Raw genomic sequence first — 22,500 nt, 5'->3', positions numbered from 1 at the left:
GAGGGGGGAGAGGGGGAGAGAAAGGAGTGGCTGGGAGAGATGTGATGGGGAGAGGGGTAGAGTGGGAGAGAGGGGAGAGAGAGAGATATCTGACTGGAAAGAGGGTGAGAGGGGGAGAGAGAGAGGGAGAGAGATCTGATGGAGAGAGAAGGTAGAGGGGGAGAGGGGAGATAGAGAAAGGGGAGAGGAGGAGAGAGCGGAGAGTGAGAGTGATGTGACAGGGAGAGAGGATAGAGAAGAGAGAGGGAGAGAAGTGACAGCGAGAGGAAGAGATGTTGGGAGGGTTGATACAGAGAGAGAGGGTGGAGGGTGAGAGAGGGGAGAGGCTGGGAGAGATGTGAAGTGGGGAGAGTGTAGAGGGGAACAGATTGACGACAGGGAGAGAGGGGAGAGGGGGAAAGTAGAGAGATGTGACGGGAGAGAGGGGAGAGGGGGAAAGAGGGGAGAGAAGTGGAGGTTTTCTCATCTCCTATCAGATCCCTCTATTCTACACGAGAGAGAGAGAGACCAGAGCCTTTGACTCACGTTGTCTGATGCTTCCTCAGTAGGTTGTCTGATGAGTTAGAAATCAAAGTAGCTTTTCACTGTATTGCAACTCTCCATGGATATTAATGCCATAGCTAAAATGACGTGCAGTGAGGTTGGTGGCTGGGTAGACACTGGATAGTATCCAACCGAGGTTTACTCACAAATACATCTTGATGAAGCACCAGTTCACCATATAACAGACAGCACCAGTTCACCATATACCAGACAGCACCAGTTCACCATATACCAGACAGCACCAGTTCACCATATACCAGACAGCACCAGTTCACCATATACCAGACAGCACCAGTTCACCATATACCAGACAGCACCAGTTCACCATATACCAGACAGCACCAGTTCACCATATACGAGACAGCACCAGTTCACCATATACCAGACAGCACCAGTTCACCATATACCAGACAGCACCAGTTCACCATATACCAGACAGCACCAGTTCACCAAAATTAAGAAACAATTTTCACCACTTTTTAGCACCGATGTAGCCGTGATGCAGTTAGTCTCCAAAGACGGAATATTTCACATCATCCAACAAATTCACACAGCTCAACTCTAATGACTGTGGCTATCCGTGGCTATCCGTGGCCATCCGTGGCTATCCGTGGTTATCCGTGGCTATCCGTGGCCATCCGTGGCCATCCGTGGGCATCCGTGGCTATCCGTGGCTATCCGTGGCTATCCGTGGCCATCCGTGGCCATCTGTGGCCATCCGTGGCCATCCGTGGCCATCCGTGGCTATCCGTGGCTATCCGTGGCCATCCGTGGCCATCCGTGGCCATCCGTGGTTATCCGTGGCTATCCGTGGCCATCTGTGGCCATCCGTGGCTATCCGTGGCCATCCGTGGGCATCCGTGGGCGTCCGTGGCCATCCGTGGCTATCCGTGGCCATCCGTGGCCATCCGTGGCTATCCGTGGCCATCCGTGGCTATCCGTGGCTGTCTGTGGCCATCCGTGGCCATCTGTGGCCATCCGTGGCTATCCGTGGCCATCCGTGGGCATCCGTGGGCGTCCGTGGCTATCCGTGGCTATCCGTGGTTATCCGTGGCCATCTGTGGCCATCCGTGGCTATCCGTGGCCATCCGTGGGCGTCCGTGGGCGTCCGTGTCTATCCGTGGCTATCCGTGGCTATCCGTGGCCATCCGTGGCCATCCGTGGCCATCCGTGGCTATCCGTGGCTGTCTGTGGCCATCCGTGGCCATCTGTGGCCATCCGTGGCTATCCGTGGCCATCCGTGGGCATCCGTGGGCGTCCGTGGCTATCCGTGGCTATCCGTGGTTATCCGTGGCCATCTGTGGCCATCCGTGGCTATCCGTGGCCATCCGTGGGCATCCGTGGGCGTCCGTGGCTATCCGTGGCCATCCGTGGCCATCCGTGGCTATCCGTGGCTATCCGTGGCCATCCGTGGCTATCCGTGGCTGTCTGTGGCCATCCGTGGCCATCCGTGGCCATCCGTGGCTATCCGTGGCCATCCGTGGGCATCCGTGGGCGTCCGTGGCTATCCGTGGCTATCCGTGGTTATCCGTGGCCATCTGTGGCCATCCGTGGCTATCCGTGGCCATCCGTGGGCATCCGTGGGCGTCCGTGGCTATCCTTGGCTATCCGTGGCCATCTGTGGCCATCCGTGGCTATCCGTGGCCATCCGTGGCCATCCGTGGGCATCCGTGGCTATCCGTGGGCATCCGTGGCTATCCGTGGCTATCCGTGGCTACCCGTGGTTATCCGTGGCTATCCGTGGCCATCCGTGGCCATCCGTGGCTATCCGTGGTTATCCGTGGCTATCCGTGGCTATCCGTGGCCATCCGTGGCTATCCGTGGCTGTCTGTGGCCATCCACAACGGATAGGACCAATATATAAAAAATTTGAAGTAGCACACTCTATCACACTCTGTCACACTCTATCACACTCTATCACACTCAGTCACGCCCAGTCACGCCCAGTCACACTCCATCACACTCCATCACACTCTATCACGCTCAGTCACGCTCAGTCACGCCCAGTCACGCCCAGCCACGCCCATCCATGCTCAGTCACGCCCAGTCATGCCCAGCCACGCCCATTCATGCTCAGTCACGCCCAGTCACGCCCAGCCACGCCCATTCATGCTCAGTCACGCCCAGTCACGCCCAGCCACGCCCATTCATGCTCAGTCACGCCCAGTCACGCCCAGTCACGCTACAACCTTCAACATTTTGGAGCAATGGCTGTATTGAAGGGGTTTAAAACTTCTTGAGAATACAGGGGGTGCTGTTTCGCATTAGCATAATTGCCTCTACAGACTAAACTGCCTCTTATTCAATTATTGCTGTTACTATATGCATATAACCATATAGCATTGGATAGAAAACAAGCTATGGTTTCTAAAACCGTTCCAATTGAGTCTCTGAGTCAAACACAGGTCATTTCACAGCACTTTCCCTGAGCCAGAAGAAGAATGCAAGATGTGTATGCTCGCTTCAACGCTCTGCCTATATATGGTCACGCGACCTATGACCCGAATGACACTTCCTTCTTCTTCCTCTGGGTGTCTGGAAGACGTCAGAGGAGAAATTTTTTGTTTATCTTGTACTGACGTGAAATAAGACCTATTTCTTTAGCGTGACCGACAACTTCCGGTTTCTGAAATGCGCGTTTTCAGAGGTGGCATTGTCTTTTGTTATGCTGACGTTACGGATGAAAACTATCTCCGTGTCGAAGTTTGTTTGATACATGTGACCATATCACCGTAATGTATGTTTTTTCAATATAGTTTAATCAGATTATTAGAATTTTTTCGGGAGTTTTGCCGTGTTCCGTTCTTTGAGTTTTTTAACTTTGGACATGGACCGTGCCAGTCGACCAGTACCCAGGCTAAATGAAGAGGGGAAGTTGCCATTGTGAATGGATTGAACGACTCATCAGGACTAAGGACACCTTGATCAACATTCTGATGAAAGACCAGCAATAGTAAGACCCAATTTACGATGTTATTTCATATATCTGTCGTGCATGTGAACTGGTCGCGCGCGTCCAGCTGGTTTTGGCTGGCCTGGTTATGCTAATTAGCTAGTTATGCTAATTTCGCTATAAAACATTTAAAAAATCTGAAATATTGTTTGGATTCACCAGATGTTGGGCTTTCAATGTCTGTACGCTGTGTATTTTTTCTGAAATGTTTTAAGACAAGTAATTAGTTATATAACGTTGGTCTCTGTAATTGTTCTAGCTGCATCAGCACTATATCAGATTGCAGCTGCAATGTAGAACTGTGATTTATACCTGAAAAATGCACATTTAAAAAAAAAAACTATGCTATACCATAAATATGTTATCAGACTGTCATCTTAAGAATTTTTTTGTTGGTTAGTGGCTATCAATATCTTAGTTTAGCCGAATTGGTGATAGCACCTGATGGAGTAAGAAACTGTTGGAGTAAGAAAATGGTGTCATTTTGCTAACGTGTTTAGCTAATAGATTTACATATTGTGTCTTCCCTGTAAAACATTTAAAAAATCTGAAATGGTGGTTTTATTCACAAGATCTGTGTCTTTCATTGGGTGTCTTGGACTTGTGATTTAATGATATTTAGATGCTACTATTTAATTGTGACGCTATGCTAGCGATGCTAATCAGTGTGGGGGGTGTGGGGGGTGCTCCCGGATCCGGGTTAGGTACTCTGTAGAGGTTATGGCCCATAGTGGAATACATTCAATAGTAGTGGAGATTTGTTTGCTGTAAGACTGTCAAGGGTTTTGAACCAGGCACAAAAACACTGAACACGTGTTAGTATTAGATCACACCAATATCATGGTATGAAAATGCTCATAGACTCACAGAAATAGCGGATTTTACTCCCCCCTCTCTCTCAACATATCTTATTTAATCTGTGCGGATCAGTTGTCTGTTAAATTGTCTAGTTGAATTGGACGAACCATAGAGGCTCAGTTGTCTGTTATATTGTCTAGTTGAACTGGACGAACCATAGAGGATCAATGTCTGTTATATTGTCTAGTTGAACTGGACGAACCATAGAGGCAGCAAACTGAAGACGTCTGGAGAGGTGATGCTACCTCTCACGCGTTCACACACAGACGCACGCACAAGGCTTTGACAAGATATTGACAGACAGACAGACAGACAGACAGACAGACAGGCAGACAGACAGGCAGACAGGCAGGCAGGCAGGCAGGCAGGCAGACAGACAGGCAGGCAGGCAGGCAGGCAGGCAGACAGGCAGGCAGGCAGGCAGGCAGGCAGGCAGACAGACAGACAGACAGACAGACAGACAGGCAGGCAGGCAGACAGGCAGGCAGGCAGGCAGGCAGGCAGACAGACAGACAGACAGACAGACAGACAGACAGACAGGCAGACAGACAGGCAGGCAGACAGGCAGACAGACAGACAGACAGACAGACAGGCAGGCAGACAGACACAGACAGGCAGGCAGACAGACAGACAGACAGACAGACAGACAGACAGAGGGCAATGCTCCAACCCACTAGCTCACACGTAAACACTCTGCCTTCCTCCTCTCTGACTCCTGGCTCAATACAGGTTTCAAGTTAAGAGCCACTTATCTAAACAGAGAAGACATCAGAGACCCGAGGAAAATAGAAGATACAAAACAAATCAATCTTGTTTCTGGGGGAAGAAGACAAAAAGTTTCGGGGATGGAATGGGTCTTGGAGACAAGTGGGAGAATGAGAAAGGGAAGATTATCTTAAAACAAATGGAGGAGAGGGGAGGATTTCACAGTAAAGGGATGAGAGGGAGAGGGGGAGGATTCTACATTTATATTCCGAACCTGTTCCTGGAGAGATACCCTCCTGTAGGTTTTTAACTCCTACGCTGTTCCTGAATAGAATAATAGAATGTAATAGAGTTCCTGAATAGAATAATAGAATGTAATAGAGTTCCTGAATAGAATAATAGAATGTAATAGAGTTCCTGAATAGAATAATAGAATATAATAGAGTTCCTGAATAGAATAATAGAATATAATAGAGTTCCTGAATAGAATAATAGAATGTAATAGAGTTCCTGAATAGAATAATAGAATGTAATAGAGTTCCTGAATAGAATAATAGAATATAATAGAGTTCCTGAATAGAATAATAGAATATAATAGAGTTCCTGAATAGAATAATATAATATAATAGAGTTCCTGAATAGAATAATAGAATGTAATAGAGTTCCTGAATAGAATAATAGAATATAATAGAGTTCCTGAATAGAATAATAGAATATAATAGAGTTCCTGAATAGAATAATAGAATGTAATAGAGTTCCTGAATAGAATAATAGAATGTAATAGAGTTCCTGAATAGAATAATAGAATATAATAGAGTTCCTGAATAGAATAATAGAATATAATAGAGTTCCTGAATAGAATAATAGAATGTAATAGAGTTCCTGAATAGAATAATAGAATGTAATAGAGTTCCTGAATAGAATAATAGAATATAATAGAGTTCCTGAATAGAATAATAGAATGTAATAGAGTTCCTGAATAGACTAATAGAATGTAATAGAGTTCCTGAATAGAATAATAGAATGTAATAGAGTTCCTGAATAGAATAATAGAATCTAATAGAATGTCTATGTGTTTCTATCTAACAGGCACCAAGGAGGTCAACGCCACAGGGAAGTCGTTCACAGTGAAGAGCAGTCTGCAGCTGCAGGTGGATCAGAGTGATGACGGAGTGGCCTATACCTGCAGTGTGGAGCACGTGTCTCTTTCTTCCAACCCATACCAGGTTACAGAGGTCCTGGAGGTCCATTGTGAGTTCTGGAACCTGAGGAACATATACAAAAAAATAACTAGGATCAGATGATCCTACCATTTTAAATTAAATTGGATAGGAACTCAACCACAGATCTAGGATCAGGATGTTTCAGTCACTAGTTATGGATGATGTTTCATAATGTCTCTTGTCTCTCGTCCCAGACGCCCCCCATGTGGAGATCTCCCACTCCGTGATCATCCCTCAGGAAGGACAGTACTTTAAACTGGAGTGTGTCTCCAAAGGGAACCCACTGTAAGTACATGGTCTATCACCTAATAATGGATGTAGACAGTATATCCTATTGATAGACCTCTAACATGTAATCTGATGTTACTAGCTACACAAGTATGTGGACTCCCCTTCAAATGAGGTGATTCGGCTATTTCAGCCACACACGTTGCTGACAGGTGTATACAACCGACCACACAGCCATGTAATCTCCATAGACAAACATTAGCGGGTATAATGGCCTCACTGAAGAGCTCGTTGGCTTTCAACGTGGCACCATCAAAGGATGCCACCTTTCTAACAAGTCAAATGGTCAAGTTTCTTCCCTGCTAGAGCTGCCCCGGTCAACTGTAAGTGCTGTTATTGTGAAGTGGAAACGTCTAGGAGCAACAACGGCTCGGCCGCAAAGTGGTAGGCCACACAAGCTCACAGAACGGGACCGCTGAGAGCTGAAAACCATAACGTGTAAAAATCGTCTGTCCTCGGTTGCAACGCTCACTACCGAGTTCCAAACTGCCTTTGGAGGCAACTTCAGCACAATAACTCTTCGTCAGGAGTTTCATGAAATGGGTTTCCATGGCCGAGCAGCGGCACACAAGCCTAAGATCACCATGTGCAATGCCAAGCAATGGCTGGAGTGATGTAAAGCTCTGGAGCAGTGGAAACACGGACAAATCTGGTTTTGGTGGATGCCGAGAGAACACTACCTGCCCCAATGCATAGTGCTACCGTAAAGTTTGGTGGAGAAGGTGAAAATGGTCTTGGGCTCTTTTTCATGGTTTGGGCTAGGCCCCTTAGTTCCAGTGAAGACAAATCTTAACGCTACAGCATAAAATTACATTCTAGACAATTCTGTGCTTCCAACTTTTGGAGAAGGCCCTTTCCTGTTTCAGCATGACAATGCCCACGTGCACAAAGCGAGGTCCATACAGAAATTGTTTGATTGGTGTTTGAAGAACTTGACTTGCCTGCACAAAGCCCTGAGCTCAACCTCATCGAATACCTTTGGGATGAATTGGAACGCCGACTGCGAGCCAGGCCTAATCGCCCAACATCCATGCCTGACCTCACTAATGCTCTTGTGGCTGAATGGAAGCAAGTCCCTGGAGCAATGTTCCAACATCTAGTGGAAAGCCTTCCCAGAAGAGAGGAGGCTGTTATAGTAACAATGTTCCAACATCTAGTGGAAAGCCTTCCCAGACGAGTGGAGGCTGTTATAGAAGCAATATCCCAACATCTAGTGGAAAGCCTTCCCAAAAGAGTGGAGGCTGTTGTAGAAACAAAGGGGGGACCAACTCCACATGTTGGTGATTTACATTCTGAAAGAATTCAGATCCTTTCCCCTTTTCCATATTTTGTTGCGTTACAGCTTTATTCTAAAATGTATTAAATCTGTTGTTTTTTTCTCATCAATCTACAAATAATACCCCATAATGACAAAGAAAAATATATTTTTTAAAAACAACTGAATTATCACATTTACATAAGTATTCAGACCCTTTACTCAGTACTTTGTTGAAGCACATTTGGCAGCGATTACAGCCTCATGTCTTCTTGGGTATGACGCTACAAGCCTGGTACACCTGCATTTGGGGATTATCTACCATTGTTCACTGCAGATCCTCTCAAGCTCTGTCAGGTTGGATGGGGAGCATCCCTGCACAACTGATTTCAGGTCTCTTCAGAGATGTTTGATCGGGTTCAAGTCCGGGCTCTGGCTGGGCCACTCAAGGACATTCAGAGACTTGTCCCGGATCCACTCCTGCATTGGCTGTGTGCTTAGGGTCGTTGTCCTGTTGGAAGGTGAACCTTCGCCCCAGTCTGAGGTCCTGAGCGCTCTGGAGCAGGTTTTCATCAAGGATCTCTCTGTACTTTGCTCCATTCATCTTTCCCTCGATCCTTACTATTCTCCCAGTCCCTGCCGCTGAAAAACATCCCCACAGCATGATGCTTCCACCACCATGCTTCACCATAGGGAAGGTATTGGCCAGGTGATGAGAGGTGCCTGGTTTCCTCCAGAAGTGACGCTTGGGATTCAGGACAAAGAATTTAATCTTGGTTTCATCAGACCAGAGAATCTTGTTTCTCATGGTCTGAGTCCTTTAGGTGCCGTCATGTGCCTTTTACTGAGGAGTGGCTTCCGTCTGGCCGTTACCATAAAGGCCTGATTGGTGGAGTGCAGCAGAGATGGTTGTCCTTCTGGAAGGTTCTCCCATCTCCACAAAGGAACTCTGGAGCTCTGTCAGAATGACCATTAGGTTCTTGGTCACCTCCCTGACCAAGGCCCCTTCTCCCCCAATTGCTCAGTTTGGCCGGGCGACCAGCTCTAGGAAGAGTCTTGGTGGTTCCAAACTACTTCCATTTAAGAATGATGGAGGCCACTGTGTTCATGGGGACCTTCAAATGTTTTGGTTCCCTTCCCCAGATCTGTGCCTCGACATAATCCTGTCTCAGAGCTGTACGGACAATTCGTTCGACCTTATGGCTTGGTTTCTGCTCTAATGTACACTGTCAACTGTGGGACCTTATATAGACAGGTGTGTGCCTTTCAAAATCATGTCCAATCAATTGAATTTACCACAAGTGGACTCCAATCAAGTTGTAGAAACATCTCAAAGGATGATCAATGGAAACAGGATGCAGCTGAGCTTTATTCAGAGTCTCATAGCAAAGGGTCTGAATACTTATGCAAATAAGACATTCTGTTTTTTATATATTTGCTAAAAGTTCAACAAATCTGTTTTCCCTTTGTCATTACACGGCATTATGTATAGATTGATGAGGGGGGGAAAAAAATATTTCATACATTTTCAGAAATAAGGCTGTAACGTAACGAAATGTGTAAAAAGTGAAAGGGGTCCTAATATTTTCCTGAACACACTTTTAACAGGATTCGTAAATAACGAACCCTGTAACCCGCATCTAAATCCAACTACACTGTAAGCCGTAAAAAACAAAACTGTACCCCAATTATAGATGTTAATAAACTACACATATACCTCCAACAGAATTAGAGAGAAATCCTTTATCATCACTATGTAAATTAATCTAGTCACTCTCTGGACGAGTTTGATGTGTTGTAATTATAGAGAGACACATTTGCACACACACACACACACACACACACACACACACACACACACACACACACACACACACACACACACACACACACACACACACACACACACACACACACACACGTGCACCTTGCAGGCAGCGTGATTCATAATGTTTCTCAAACACAGTAACATTTCTAAAACTGTACACTTGAATGTATAAATTATATTTCTTGTTCCTATAAATATATATATTTTTTAATTGTGTCTGTGAGGTCACAGAGATTTTCCCAAAATGGAACCCTATTCTCTATATTGTGCACTACTTTTGATCAGAGAGTCCTGGTCAAAAGTAGTGCACTAGGGAATAGGGTGTCATTTGCAACGCATTCTCTGTGACAGAAATCATTGCAGCCCAATAGAAGGAAGAGACCTTTAGCTTCATACAGAAATACAGAAATAATGAGTTGGACTCACAGAAGTTTGGGAGGAAATATTTTTTTACAGCAGCAGTAGACAGAGGAGTACAAATTGGTCATTACACTGACGTTCCCAAGTATTATTGTTAGTATTTGAATATAAAGTTGAAATAAATTAATCAAAAATGTATATTAATATCATTTGAAATATATATTTTGTCAGACCAAAGTATCAGCTATCACATCAGTTAAATGAAAATGAAGTAAAAAATGTAAAAAATACAAATGTAAAGTAACAACCTAATTATTCTTTTTTTTTTATCATAAAATGCAACTTACTGAATTTAAGTCAAGTCAGTCAGACATCATAAAAGGCATTTCATTTTTACATTTATTGTCCAACAAGTGTTTAAAAAGGATCGGCGTCCCGTCAACGGGACAGTTGTAAATCACGCAGCGCCTTTTGTCAACATCGCAGATTTTAGAGAAACAACAAATGCCGGTACATACAAGTGTCTAATATCGGCTGAAATATTAAATTCTTGTTAATCTAACTGCACTGTCCAATTTACAGTAGCTATTATTGCAAAAAATGCCATGCTATTGTTTGAGGAGAGCTCCTAACAGCAAAACACTTTTTTCACAGCGATAGGTTTGATAAATTCACCTCTGAAGGTGAAATTTGTACTTACATTCTGAAATCTTGCTCTAATTTATCCTCCAAAGGGTCCCAGAAATAACATGAAGTGTTGTTTTGTTAGATAAAATCCTATTTCATATCCTAAAAAGGTCCATTTAACATGCACGATCGATTTTGTATTTCCACTCGTTCAATTTGCAAAGGAAAGTATCTGTGAAAATCTCACCCTAAACATTGTTTCAACCAGTCAAATCACGTTCGTATGTATTCCTCAGAGATCCAAGAAGGTAACAGGACTTCACTATATCATTAGGGGTGTAGTAAAACCTATAGGACACCATATTTGGTCAGAGAACGACGCCTTCATGGCATGCCGATGACGCGGGCGGTCATCACTTGAACAACTGTATCTTTGTCAAATAAGCACCAATCGGGGTCAAACAAAACTAGCTAGATAGCCAATGAGCTGGGCTTTACGGGAGTATCCGGAAACCATGTATCTGTCGTAAAATGTAGCTACTAACCTTGTACCACAGCGTGCCTTTTCATTTTAGCCAACAATTAGGAGGATAAGGATAAGGAGGATAAGGATAAGGAGGATAAGGATAAGGATATTCACAGTTATGAAGTTATGAAAACTGGTTGTTTTGCAAATGTTGAACTTATAGTATGGCTACTAATACGCTAAAAGTCTTGTTGTTCACTCATACTTCAAGTTATCCATCTGAAACTTTGCACATACACTTCTGCCATCTTGTGGACACTATCGGAATTACAACCAGAGTGATGGCTAAAACTGGGACCTTTCTCTTGCAAATCAAAGATGCTGGTAGAAAAAAAAATGTTTTTTTTTTTCTTTGTACACTGCTCAAAAAAATAAAGGGAACACTTAAACAACACAATGTAACTCCAAGTCAATCACACTTCTGTGAAATCAAACTGTCCACTTAGGAAGCAACACTGATTGACAATACATTTCACATGCTGTTGTGCAAATGGAATAGACAAAAGGTGGAAATTATAGGCAATTAGGAAGACACCCCCCAAAAAGGAGTGATTCTGCAGGTGGTGGTCACAGACCACTTCTCAGTTCCTATGCTTCCTGGCTGATGTTTTGGTCACTTTTGAATGCTGGCGGTGCTCTCACTCTAATGGTAGCATGAGACGGAGTCTACAACCCACACAAGTGGCTAAAGTAGTGCAGTTCATCCAGGATGGCACATCAATGCGAGCTGTGGCAAAAAAAGGTTTGCTGTGTTTGTCAGCGTAGTGTCCAGAGCATGGAGGCGCTACCAGGAGACAGGCCAGTACATCAGGAGACGTGGAGGAGGCCGTAGGAGGGCAACAACCCAGCAGCAGGACCGCTACCTCCGCCTTTGTGCAAGGAGGTGCACTGCCAGCGCCCTGCAAAATGACCTCCAGCCGGCCACAAATGTGCATGTGTCTGCTCAAACGGTCAGAATCAGACTCCATGACGGTGGTATGAGGGCCCGACGTCCACAGGTGGGGGTTGTGCTTACAGCCCAACACCGTGCAGAACGTTTGGCATTTGCCAGAGAACACCAAGATTGGCAAATTCGCCACTGGCGCCCTGTGCTCTTCACAGATGAAAGCAGGTTCACACTGAGCACGTGAGCACATGTGACAGACGTGACAGAGTCTGGAGACGCCGTGGAGAACGTTCTGCTGCCTGCAACATCCTCCAGCATGACCGGTTTGGCGATGGGTCAGTCATGGTGTGGGGTGGCATTTCTTTTTGGGGCCGCACAGCCCTCCATGTGCTCGCCAGAGGTAGCCTGACTGCCAATAGGTACCGAGATGAGATCCTCAGACCCCTTGTGAGACCATATGCTGACACATGCACATTTGTGGCCTGCTGGAGGTCATTTTGCAGGGCTCTGGCAGTGCACCTCCTTGCACAAAGGCGGAGGTAGCGGTCCTGCTGCTGGGTTGTTGCCCTCCTACGGCCTCCTCCACGTCTCCTGATGTACTGGCCTGTCTCCTGGTAGCGCCTCCATGCTCTGGACACTACGCTGACAGACACAGCAAACCTTTTTGCCACAGCTCGCATTGATGTGCCATCCTGGATGAACTGCACTACCTGAGCCATTTGTGTGGGTTGTAGACTCCGTCTCATGCTACCACTAGAGTGAGAGCACCGCCAGCATTCAAAAGTGACCAAAACATCAGCCAGGAAGCATAGGAACTGAGAAGTGGTCTGTGGTCACCACCTGCAGAATCACTCCTTTTTGGGGGGTGTCTTGAAAATTGCCTATAATTTCCACCTTTTGTCTATTCCATTTGCACAACAGCATGTGAAATGTATTGTCAATCAGTGTTGCTTCCTAAGTGGACAGTTTGATTTCACAGAAGTGTGATTGACTTGGAGTTACATTGTGTTGTTTAAGTGTTCCCTTTATTTTTTTGAGCAGTGTATTTTCTTCTACCAGATCTATTGTTTTATATTCTCCTACATTCAATTCACATTTGCACAAACTTCAAAGTGTTTCCTTTCAGATGGTACCAAGAAAATGCATGTCCTTGCTTCAGGGCCTGAGCTACAGGCAGTTAGATTTGGGTATGTCATTAGGCAAAAAAAAAAAAAGGGGGCTATCTAACATTAGATTATTCAATTTACAGTATGTAATACAAATCTCCACATTTATTTTTATTTAGGTTTATAGTGCTGTATTAATGCCGCATGGTTAATTTTCATTAAATGTATTTTGGCATGTTCTTTTAGATTCAGAACATAAAACAACATTTATAAAGCAATCTTTCTCCCTTACGTCTAGCACAGCAACTACTCCAATAGTTTAAAGGTCCAGTGCAGTCAAAATCAAATAAGAAAAAGAAACAGAGTTCGAAACCTCTCTGCCAATAACAGCTCGTTTTCAATTTCCCCATCCCCACTCAGACCACTCCCAGACAGTCCAACAAAATTATTCCTTGATAAATTGCTCTTTACTAAGATGATATTTTTGTTTATTTTGACCATTATAATTGAAAACAATCACAGTAAGGTACTTAATTGTTACTCGGAAATTATTTAATATTGATATTTAAAAAAAAAAATGGCTGCATTGGAACTTTAAAGGGATACTTTGGGATTTGGGCAATTTCTCCAGAGTCAGATGAACTCATGGATACCATTTTTATGTCTCTGTGTCTAGTATGAAGGAAGTTAGAGAGAATTTTGCGAGCCAATGCTAACTAGTGTTAGCGCAATGACTGGGAGTCTATGGGTGTGTGCGCTAATGCTAGTTAGCAATTGCGCTAGTGCCAGTTAGCAACTTCTTACAAACTGGACATAGAGATATAAAATTACTGTCCACAATTTCATCTAATTCTGGGGAAGTAGATAAAGTCTCTAAAAATCAAAGTTCAGTACAAACATTTGTAAAATATGGAAAATTATTAATTTGAAAATCCCCAATAAAAACATTACCATTCCATAAGATCTTTCAGGACTCTGACGGAGTTGACCGTAGACAAAAATTTGACAGAGTTGATGTCTTACGGAGTTAACATTAAAAAAATCTTAATTTTAAGTGGTAAACACAGTAGTACATTTATTTTTCCTCAGTTGCTTTATAACTCTAAAACGTAATTCACAGTTCTGAGATACATTTTATTTTAAAGGAACAGAGGGCTATTTTGCAAGAAACTAGATTCCTTTTCAGTGAATATTAATTATTGCCTGTTTTTATAATTTTAGAGTTTGACATTTGAATTCTTTCCTCAGGACAATGCATTTCCGGGCATAGAGCCAACATGAAAAAAAATAATATAGAAAATATTTCGAAAATTCAAAAAAACAAATCTTTCCCTTCATCCTGAATAAAAACCCTTGTACATGTACTGGCACGTGTTTTTCCAAGATGGAGTAAAGACAGTGAGAACAGGGTAAATGTCAGTCATAGTAAAGACAGTGAGAACAGGGTAAATGTCAGTCATAGTAAAGACAGTGAGAACAGGGTAAATGTCAGTCATAGTAAAGACAGTGAGAACAGGGTAAATGTCAGTCATAGTAAAGACAGTGAGAACAGGGTAAATGTCAGTCATAGTAAAGACAGTGAGAACAGGGTAAATGTCAGTCATAGTAAAGACAGTGAGAACAGGGTAAATGTCAGTCATAGTAAAGACAGTGAGAACAGGGTAAATGTCAGTCATAGTAAAGACAGTGAGAACAGGGTAAATGTCAGTCATAGTAAAGACAGTGAGAACAGGGTAAATGTCAGTCATAGTAAAGACAGTGAGAACAGGGTAAATGTCAGTCATAGTAAAGACAGTGAGAACAGGGTAAATGTCAGTCATAGTAAAGACAGTGAGAACAGGGTAAATGTCAGTCATAGTAAAGACAGTGAGAACAGGGTAAATGTCAGTCATAGTAAAGACAGTGAGAGCAGGGTAAATGTCAGTCATAGTAAAGACAGTGAGAGCAGGGTAAATGTCAGTCATAGTAAAGACAGTGAGAACAGGGTAAATGTCAGTCATAGTAAAGACAGTGAGAACAGGGTAAATGTCAGTCATTTAAGTAAAGACAGTGAGAACAGGGTACATGTCAGTCATAGTAAAGACAGTGAGAACATGGTAAATGTCAGTCATAGTAAAGACAGTGAGAGCAGGGTAAATGTCAGTCATAGTAAAGACAGTGAGAACAGGGTAAATGTCAGTCATAGTAAAGACAGTGAGAACATGGTAAATGTCAGTCATAGTAAAGACAGTGAGAACATGGTAAATGTCAGTCATAGTAAAGACAGTGAGAACATGGTAAATGTCAGTCATAGTAAAGACAGTGAGAACATGGTAAATGTCAGTCATAGTAAAGACAGTGAGAGCAGGGTAAATGTCAGTCATAGTAAAGACAGTGAGAACAGGGTAAATGTCAGTCATAGTAAAGCCAGTGAGAAAAGGGTAAATGTCAGTCATAGTAAAGACAGTGAGAACAGGGTAAATGTCAGTCATAGTAAAGACAGTGAGAGCAGGGTAAATGTCAGTCATAGTAAAGACAGTGAGAACAGGGTAAATGTCAGTCATAGTAAAGACAGTGAGAACAGGGTAAATGTCAGTCATAGTAAAGACAGTGAGAACAGGGTAAATGTCAGTCATAGTAAAGACAGTGAGAACAGGGTAAATGTCAGTCATAGTAAAGACAGTGAGAACAGGGTAAATGTCAGTCATAGTAAAGACAGTGAGAACAGGGTAAATGTCAGTCATAGTAAAGACAGTGAGAACAGGGTAAATGTCAGTCATTTAGATTGTCAAGCTCTCAGTCCCAGCAGACTTTCATCAGAGCATACCCTTACAACACCTGTCCTTATTAAAACACCTGTCCTTATTAAAACACCTCTCCTTATTAAAACACCTGTCCTTATTAAAACTCCTGTCCTTATTAAACACCTGTCCTTATTAAAAGACGTATCCTTATTAAAACACCTGTCCTTATTAAAACACCTATCCTTATTAAAACACCTGTCCTTATTAAAACAGCTGTCCCTATTAAAATACCTGTCCTTATTAAAACACCTGTCCTTATTAAAACACCTGTCCTTATTAAAACAGCTGTCCTTATTAAAACACCTGCCCTTATTATAACACCTGTCCTTATTAAAACTCCTGTCCTTATTAAAACACCTGTCCTTATTAAAACAGCTGTCCCTATTAAAACACCTGTCCTTATTAAAACAGCTGTCCCTATTAAAACACCTGTCCCTATTAAAACACCTGCCCTTATTAAAACACCTGTCCTTATTAAAACTCCTGTCCCTATTAATACACCTGTCCTTATTAAAACACCTGTCCTTATTAAAACACCTGTCCTTAATAAAACACATTTCATTATTAAAACACCTGTCCTTATTAAAACTCCTGTCCTTATTAAAACACATTTCATTTTTAAAACACCTGTCCCTATTAAAACACCTGTCCTTATTAAACTCTCCTGTCCTTATTAAAACACCTGTCCTTATTAAAACTCCTGTCCCTATTAATACACCTGTCCTTATTAAAACACCTGTCCTTATTAAAACACCTGTCCTTATTAAAACACATTTCATTATTAAAACACCTGTCCCTATTAAAACACCTGTCCTTATTAAACTCTCCTGTCCTTATTAAAACACCTGTCCTTATTAAAACACCTGTCCTTATTAAAATACCTGTCCTTATTAAAACACCTGTCCCTGTCAGTTTGATGGCGTAGCCCTGGGGCTGTATGTATTAAGAAGCGTCTCAGATCACAATGAATAAGATGACATGGACGGGGACGGGGACCTGATCCTAGATCAGCACTCCCTCCCTGAGACACTAGGTCCACTAACGCCCAAGAGGACATTTTGGTTTTTGGCCCTAGAACTACACAGCTGATTCAAATAATAACTCATCAGCAAGCTTTGATTATTTCAATCAGCTGCGTAGTGCTGGTGTCTGTTGTGGTGTCTGCTGTGGTGTCTGCTGTGGTGTCTGTTGTACTGTCTGCTGTGGTGTCTGTTTTACTGTCTGCTGTGGTGTCTGCCGTGGTGTCTGCCATGGTGTCTGCTGTGGTGTCTGTTGGTGGTGTCTGTTGGTGGTGTCTGCTGTGGTGTATGGTGTGCTGTCTGCTGTGGTGTCTGCTGTGGTGTCTGCTGTGGTGTCTGTTGGTGGTGTCTGCTGTGGTGTCTGTTGGTGGTGTCTGTTGTGGTGTCTGGTGGGGTGTCTGTTGTGGTGTCTGATGTGCTGTCTGCTGTGGTGTCTGCTGTGGTGTCTGTTGTGCTGTCTGCTGTGGTGTCTGTTGTGGGGTCTGATGTGCTGTCTGCTGTGGTGTCTGCTGTGGTGCCTGTTGTGGTGCCTGCTGTGGTGTCTGCTGTGGTGTCTGCTGTGCTGTCTGCTGTGGTGTCTGTTGTGGGGTCTGATGTGCTGTCTGCTGTGGTGTCTGTTGTGATGTCTGTTGGTGGTGTCTGCTGTGGTGTATGTTGTGGTGCCTGCTGTGGTGTCTGCTGTGGTGTCTGCTGTGGTGTATGTTGTGGTGTCTGCTGTGGTGTCTGCTGTGGTGTCTGCTGTGGTGTCTGTTGTACTGTCTGCTGTGGTGTCTGTTGTGGTGATATGGTGTCTGTGATATGGTGTCTGTCACCACTGATATGGTGTCTGTTGTAGTGTCTGCTGTGGTGTCTGGTGGGGTGTCTGCTGTGGTGTCTGTTGGTGCTGTCTGCTGTGGTGTCTGATGTGGGGTCTGTTGTACTGTCTGCTGTGGTGTCTGTTTTACTGTCTGCTGTGGTGTCTGTTGTAGTGTCTGCCATGGTGTCTGCTGTGGTGTCAGTTGTGGTGTCTGCTGTGGTGCCTGTTGGTGCTGTCTGCTGTGGTGTCTGATGTGGGGTCTGTTGGTGCTGTCTGCTGTGGTGTCTGCTGCGGTGTCTGCTGTGGTGTCTGTTGGTGCTGTCTGCTGTGGTGTCTGATGTGGGGTCTGTTGTAGTGTCTGCTGTGGTGTCTGTTGTGGTGTCTGCTGTGGTGTCTGTTGGTGCTGTCTGCTGTGGTGTCTGATGTGGGGTCTAATGTGCTGTCTGCTGTGGTGTCTGCTGCGGTGTCAGCTGCGGTGTCTGTTGTGACGTCTTGTGTTGTGTTTTCTCCACCAGACCAGAGCCAGTGTTGTGGTCTAAAGATGGAGGGGAGCTGCCTGATGTAGAGAGGATGATCGTAGAGGGCAGGGAACTCACCATCACCGCCCTCAACAAGACAGACAACGGCACGTATCGCTGTGAGGCCAGTAACTACCTGGGGACCAGTGGAGCTGAATATGTGCTGTTCGTATACGGTGAGTGTCTTACATATACGTATCTGTTTATTTCTTCTTTTGCTATTGTGGACACAGAACTTTTGGCCAGCAATATTGGACATGGTCAAAAGTAGTGCACTATATAGGGAGTATGGTGCAATTTGGGATTCATACCAGTCTGCACATACTGTATATGGCTTAGTGTACCTGGAGCCTGGAGGGAATATAACACATTATTAAGCCCTCCTCTCCTTTCTTCTCTTCTTCTCTCCTCTCCTACTCTCCTCTCCTACTTTCCTACTCTCCTGCTCTCCTTCTCTCCTCTCTTACTCCTCTCCTCTTCTCCTCTCCTCCTCTCCTTTCTTCTCTTCTTCTCTCCTCTCCTACTCTCCTACTCTCCCCCTCTCCTCCCCTCCTACTCTCCCTCTACTTTCTTCCTCTTCTCCTCTCCTCTCCTCTCCTCTCCTCTCCTCTCCTCCTATCCTATCCTCTCCTCTCCTCTCCTCCTCCTATCCTCTCCTCTCCTCCTTTCCTCTCCTCCTCTCCTCCTCTCCTTATCCTCTCCTCCTCCTATCCTCTCCTCTCCTACTCCTACTCCTCTCATCTTCTTATCTCCTCTCCTCTCCTCCTCTCCTTCTCTCCTACTCAACTATCCTCTCCTCTCCTTTCCACCTCTCCTCTCATCTCCTCCCCTCCACACCGCAACTGAGGCTGCTAACATTTGTCAAAAGCTGTTGAAACTAAAATAGAATAAAAAGGCGAAGTCAGAATATTAGAAACAGACGTTGAGGATTTATGCGTTGTTGCCACAAACAATCCCACATGAGAGTACATTCTTTTCCGGGAGAAAGAATTTATCCTGGCTCTGAGATAATATACTTTATTCAAACTAGTAGGGTATAGATCTGTGGATACAGTTGAAGTCGGAAGTTTACACACACCTTAGCCAAATACATTTAATCTCAGTTTTTCACAATTCCTGACATTTAATCCTAGTAAAATTTCAGGTCAGTTAGGATCACCACTTTTTTTAAGAATGTGAAATGTCAGAATAGTAGTAGAGAGAATGATTTATTTCAGCTTCTATTTCTTTCATCACATTCCCAGTGGGTCAGAAGTTTTGTCAGGATTGTGTGCGGAGAAGTATCGGAGTCAAGCGCAGGACACAGGTGTTGAGCGAAACCACAGTGTTTTACACAAAATATAGGCAAAAGTTCCACAAATGGAAATAATCACAAACACACAGGTATTAACCACAACCACTAACGCACAAACAATCACGGACAAAACAGAAATGAAAGCCAGAGGGTTAAATAGGGAACATGATGGGGGAATTGAAACCAGGTGTGTAATACAGACAAAACAAAACGAAACTGAAAAATGGATCGATGGTGACTAGAAAGCCGGTGACGTCGACCGCCGAACACCACCCGAACAAGGAGAAGGGCCGACAACGGCGGAAGTCGTGACAAGTTTACATACACTCAATTAGTATTTGTTAGCAATTCCTTTAAATTGTTTAACTTGGGTCAAGCGTTTCAGGTAGCCTTCCACAAGCTTCCCACAATAAGTTGGGTGAACTTTGGCCCGTTCCTCCTAACAGAGCTGGTGTAACTGAGTCAGGTTTGTAGGCCTCCTTGCTCGCACACGCTTTTTCAGTTCTGCCCACAAATTTTCTATAGGATTGAGGTCAGGGCTTTGTGATGGCTACTCCATACCTTCACTTATTGTCCTTAAGCCATTTTGCCACAACTTTGGAACTATGCTTGGGGTAATTGTTTGGAAGACCCATTTGGAAGACCCATTTGCGACCAAGCTTTAACTTACTGACTGATGTCTTGACATGTTGCTTCAATATATGCACATCATATTCCTACCTCATGATGCAATTTATTTTGTGAAGTGCACCAGTCCCTTCTGCAGCAAAGCACCCCCACAACATGATGCTGCCACCCCCGTGCTTCACGGTTGGAATGGTGTTCTTCGGCTTGCAAGCCTCCCCCTTTTTCCTCCAAACATAACGATGGTCATTATGCCCAAACAGTTCCATTTTTGTTTCATCAGACCAGAGGACATTTCTCCAAAAAGTACAATCTTTGTCCCCATGTGCAGTTGCAAACCGTAGACTGGCTATTTTTTTGCGGTTTTGGAGCAGTGGCTTCTTCCTTGCTGAGCGGCCTTTCAGGTTATGTCGATATAGGATTCGTTTTACTGTGGAAATAGATAATTTTGTACCTGTTTCCTCCAGCATCTTCACAAGGTCCTTTGCTGTTGTTCTGGGTTTGATTTGCACTTTTCGCACCAAAGTATGTTCATCTCTAGGAGACAGAACGCGTCTCCTTCCTGAGCGGTATGACGGCTGCGTGGTCCTATGGTGTTTATACTTGCGTACTAGTGTTTGTACAGATGAACGTGATACCTTCAGGCATTTGGAAATTGCTCCCAAGGATGAACCATACCATTGGAGGTCTACAATAATTTCTCTGAGGTCTTGGCTAATTTCTTTTGATTTTCCCATGATGTCAAGCAAAGAGGCACTGAGTTTGAAGGTAGGCCTTGAAATACATCCACAGATACACCTCCAATTGACTCAAATTATATCAATTAGCCTATCAGAAGCTTCTAAAGCCATGACATCATTTTCAGGAATTTTCCAAGCTGTTTAAAGGCACAGTCAACTTAGTGTATGTAAACTTCTGACCCACTGGAATTGTAATACAGTGAATTATAAGTGAAATAATCTGTCTATAAACAATTGTTGGAAAAATGATTTGTGTCATGCACAAAGTAGATGTCCTACCCGACTTTCCAAAACTGTAGTTTGTTAACAAGACATTTGTAGAGTGTTTGAAAAACGAGTTTTAATGCCTCCAACCTAAATGTATGTAAACTTCCTACTTCAACTGTAGATGGACACTAGCCTCAGACTTTATTCACACTAGTAAGGTATAGCTCTGTGGATAGATGGACACTAGCCTCAGACTTTATTCACACTAGTAGGGTATAGCTCTGTGGATAGATGGACACTAGCCTCTGACTTTATTCACACTAGTAAGGTATAGCTCTGTGGTTAGATGGACACTAGCCTCAGACTTTATTCACACTAGTAGGGTGTAGCTCTGTGGATAGATGGACACTAGCCTCAGACTTTATTCACACTAGTAAGGTATAGCTCTGTGGTTAGATGGACACTAGCCTCAGACTTTATTCACACTAGTAGGGTATAGCTCTGTGGATAGATGGACACTAGCCTCAGACTTTATTCACACTAGTAGGGTATAGCTCTGTGGATATATGGACACTAGCCTCTGACTTTATTCACACTAGTAGGGTATAGCTTTGTGGATAGATGGACACTAGCCTCAGACTTTATTCACACTAGTAGGGTGTAGCTCTGTGGATAGATGGACACTAGCCTCAGACTTTATTCACACTAGTAGGGTGTAGCTCTGTGGATAGATGGACACTAGCCTCAGACTTTATTCACACTAGTAAGGTATAGCTCTGTGGATAGATGGACACTAGCCTCAGACTTTATTCACACTAGTAGGGTATAGCTCTGTGGATATATGGACACTAGCCTCTGACTTTATTCACACTAGTAAGGTATAGCTCTGTGGTTAGATGGACACTAGCCTCAGACTTTATTCACACTAGTAGGGTATAGCTCTGTGGATAGATGGACACTAGCCTCAGACTTTATTCACACTAGTAGGGTATAGCTCTGTGGATAGATGGACACTAGCCTCTGTCCACTAAGATTTCACAGTTCAGAGGAGGGAAAGGAGGACATATTATTCTATTGGTCTGTTGGTCTGTAAGTCGGGTGTCTGTTGTCGGGCGTCTCTTGTCTGTAAGTATGTGAGGCTGGTGTCTGTACGTCTGTTGTCTGTTGTCTGTAAGTCTGTTGTCTGTTGTCTGTAAGTCTGATGTATGTTGTCTGTAAGTCTGTATGGTGTCCATAAGTCTGTTGTCTGTACGTATGTTGTCTGTAAGTCTGTTGTCTGTAAGTCGGTTGTCTGTTGTCTGTTGTCTGTTGTCTGTAAGTCTGGTGTCTGTAAGTCTGGTGTCTGTAAGTCTGTAAGTCTA

At 43.9% G+C, this 22,500-nt stretch overlaps 1 protein-coding gene across 1 annotated transcript in view; it reads left to right on the top strand.

The window, feature by feature from the left end:
* The window catches only part of LOC129822553 (cell adhesion molecule 2-like), a gene marked incomplete at its 5' end in the record, with an annotated part of 89,785 nt that overhangs the window by 45,448 nt on the left and 21,837 nt on the right, over positions 1-22,500 (top strand). Inside the window, 3 exons of the mRNA XM_055880857.1 lie at positions 6,149-6,310; positions 6,477-6,567; positions 18,272-18,450. Of these exons, the coding sequence (XP_055736832.1) occupies positions 6,149-6,310; positions 6,477-6,567; positions 18,272-18,450 (432 nt within the window). The remainder of the gene's footprint in view (positions 1-6,148; positions 6,311-6,476; positions 6,568-18,271; positions 18,451-22,500) is intronic.

Source organism: Salvelinus fontinalis, chromosome 24, assembly GCF_029448725.1.
Source record: "Salvelinus fontinalis isolate EN_2023a chromosome 24, ASM2944872v1, whole genome shotgun sequence".
Classification (NCBI taxonomy): Eukaryota; Metazoa; Chordata; class Actinopteri; order Salmoniformes; family Salmonidae; genus Salvelinus; species Salvelinus fontinalis.
The sequence above is the reverse complement of the archived record's forward strand: the minus strand, read 5'-3'. Positions and strand labels throughout refer to the sequence as shown.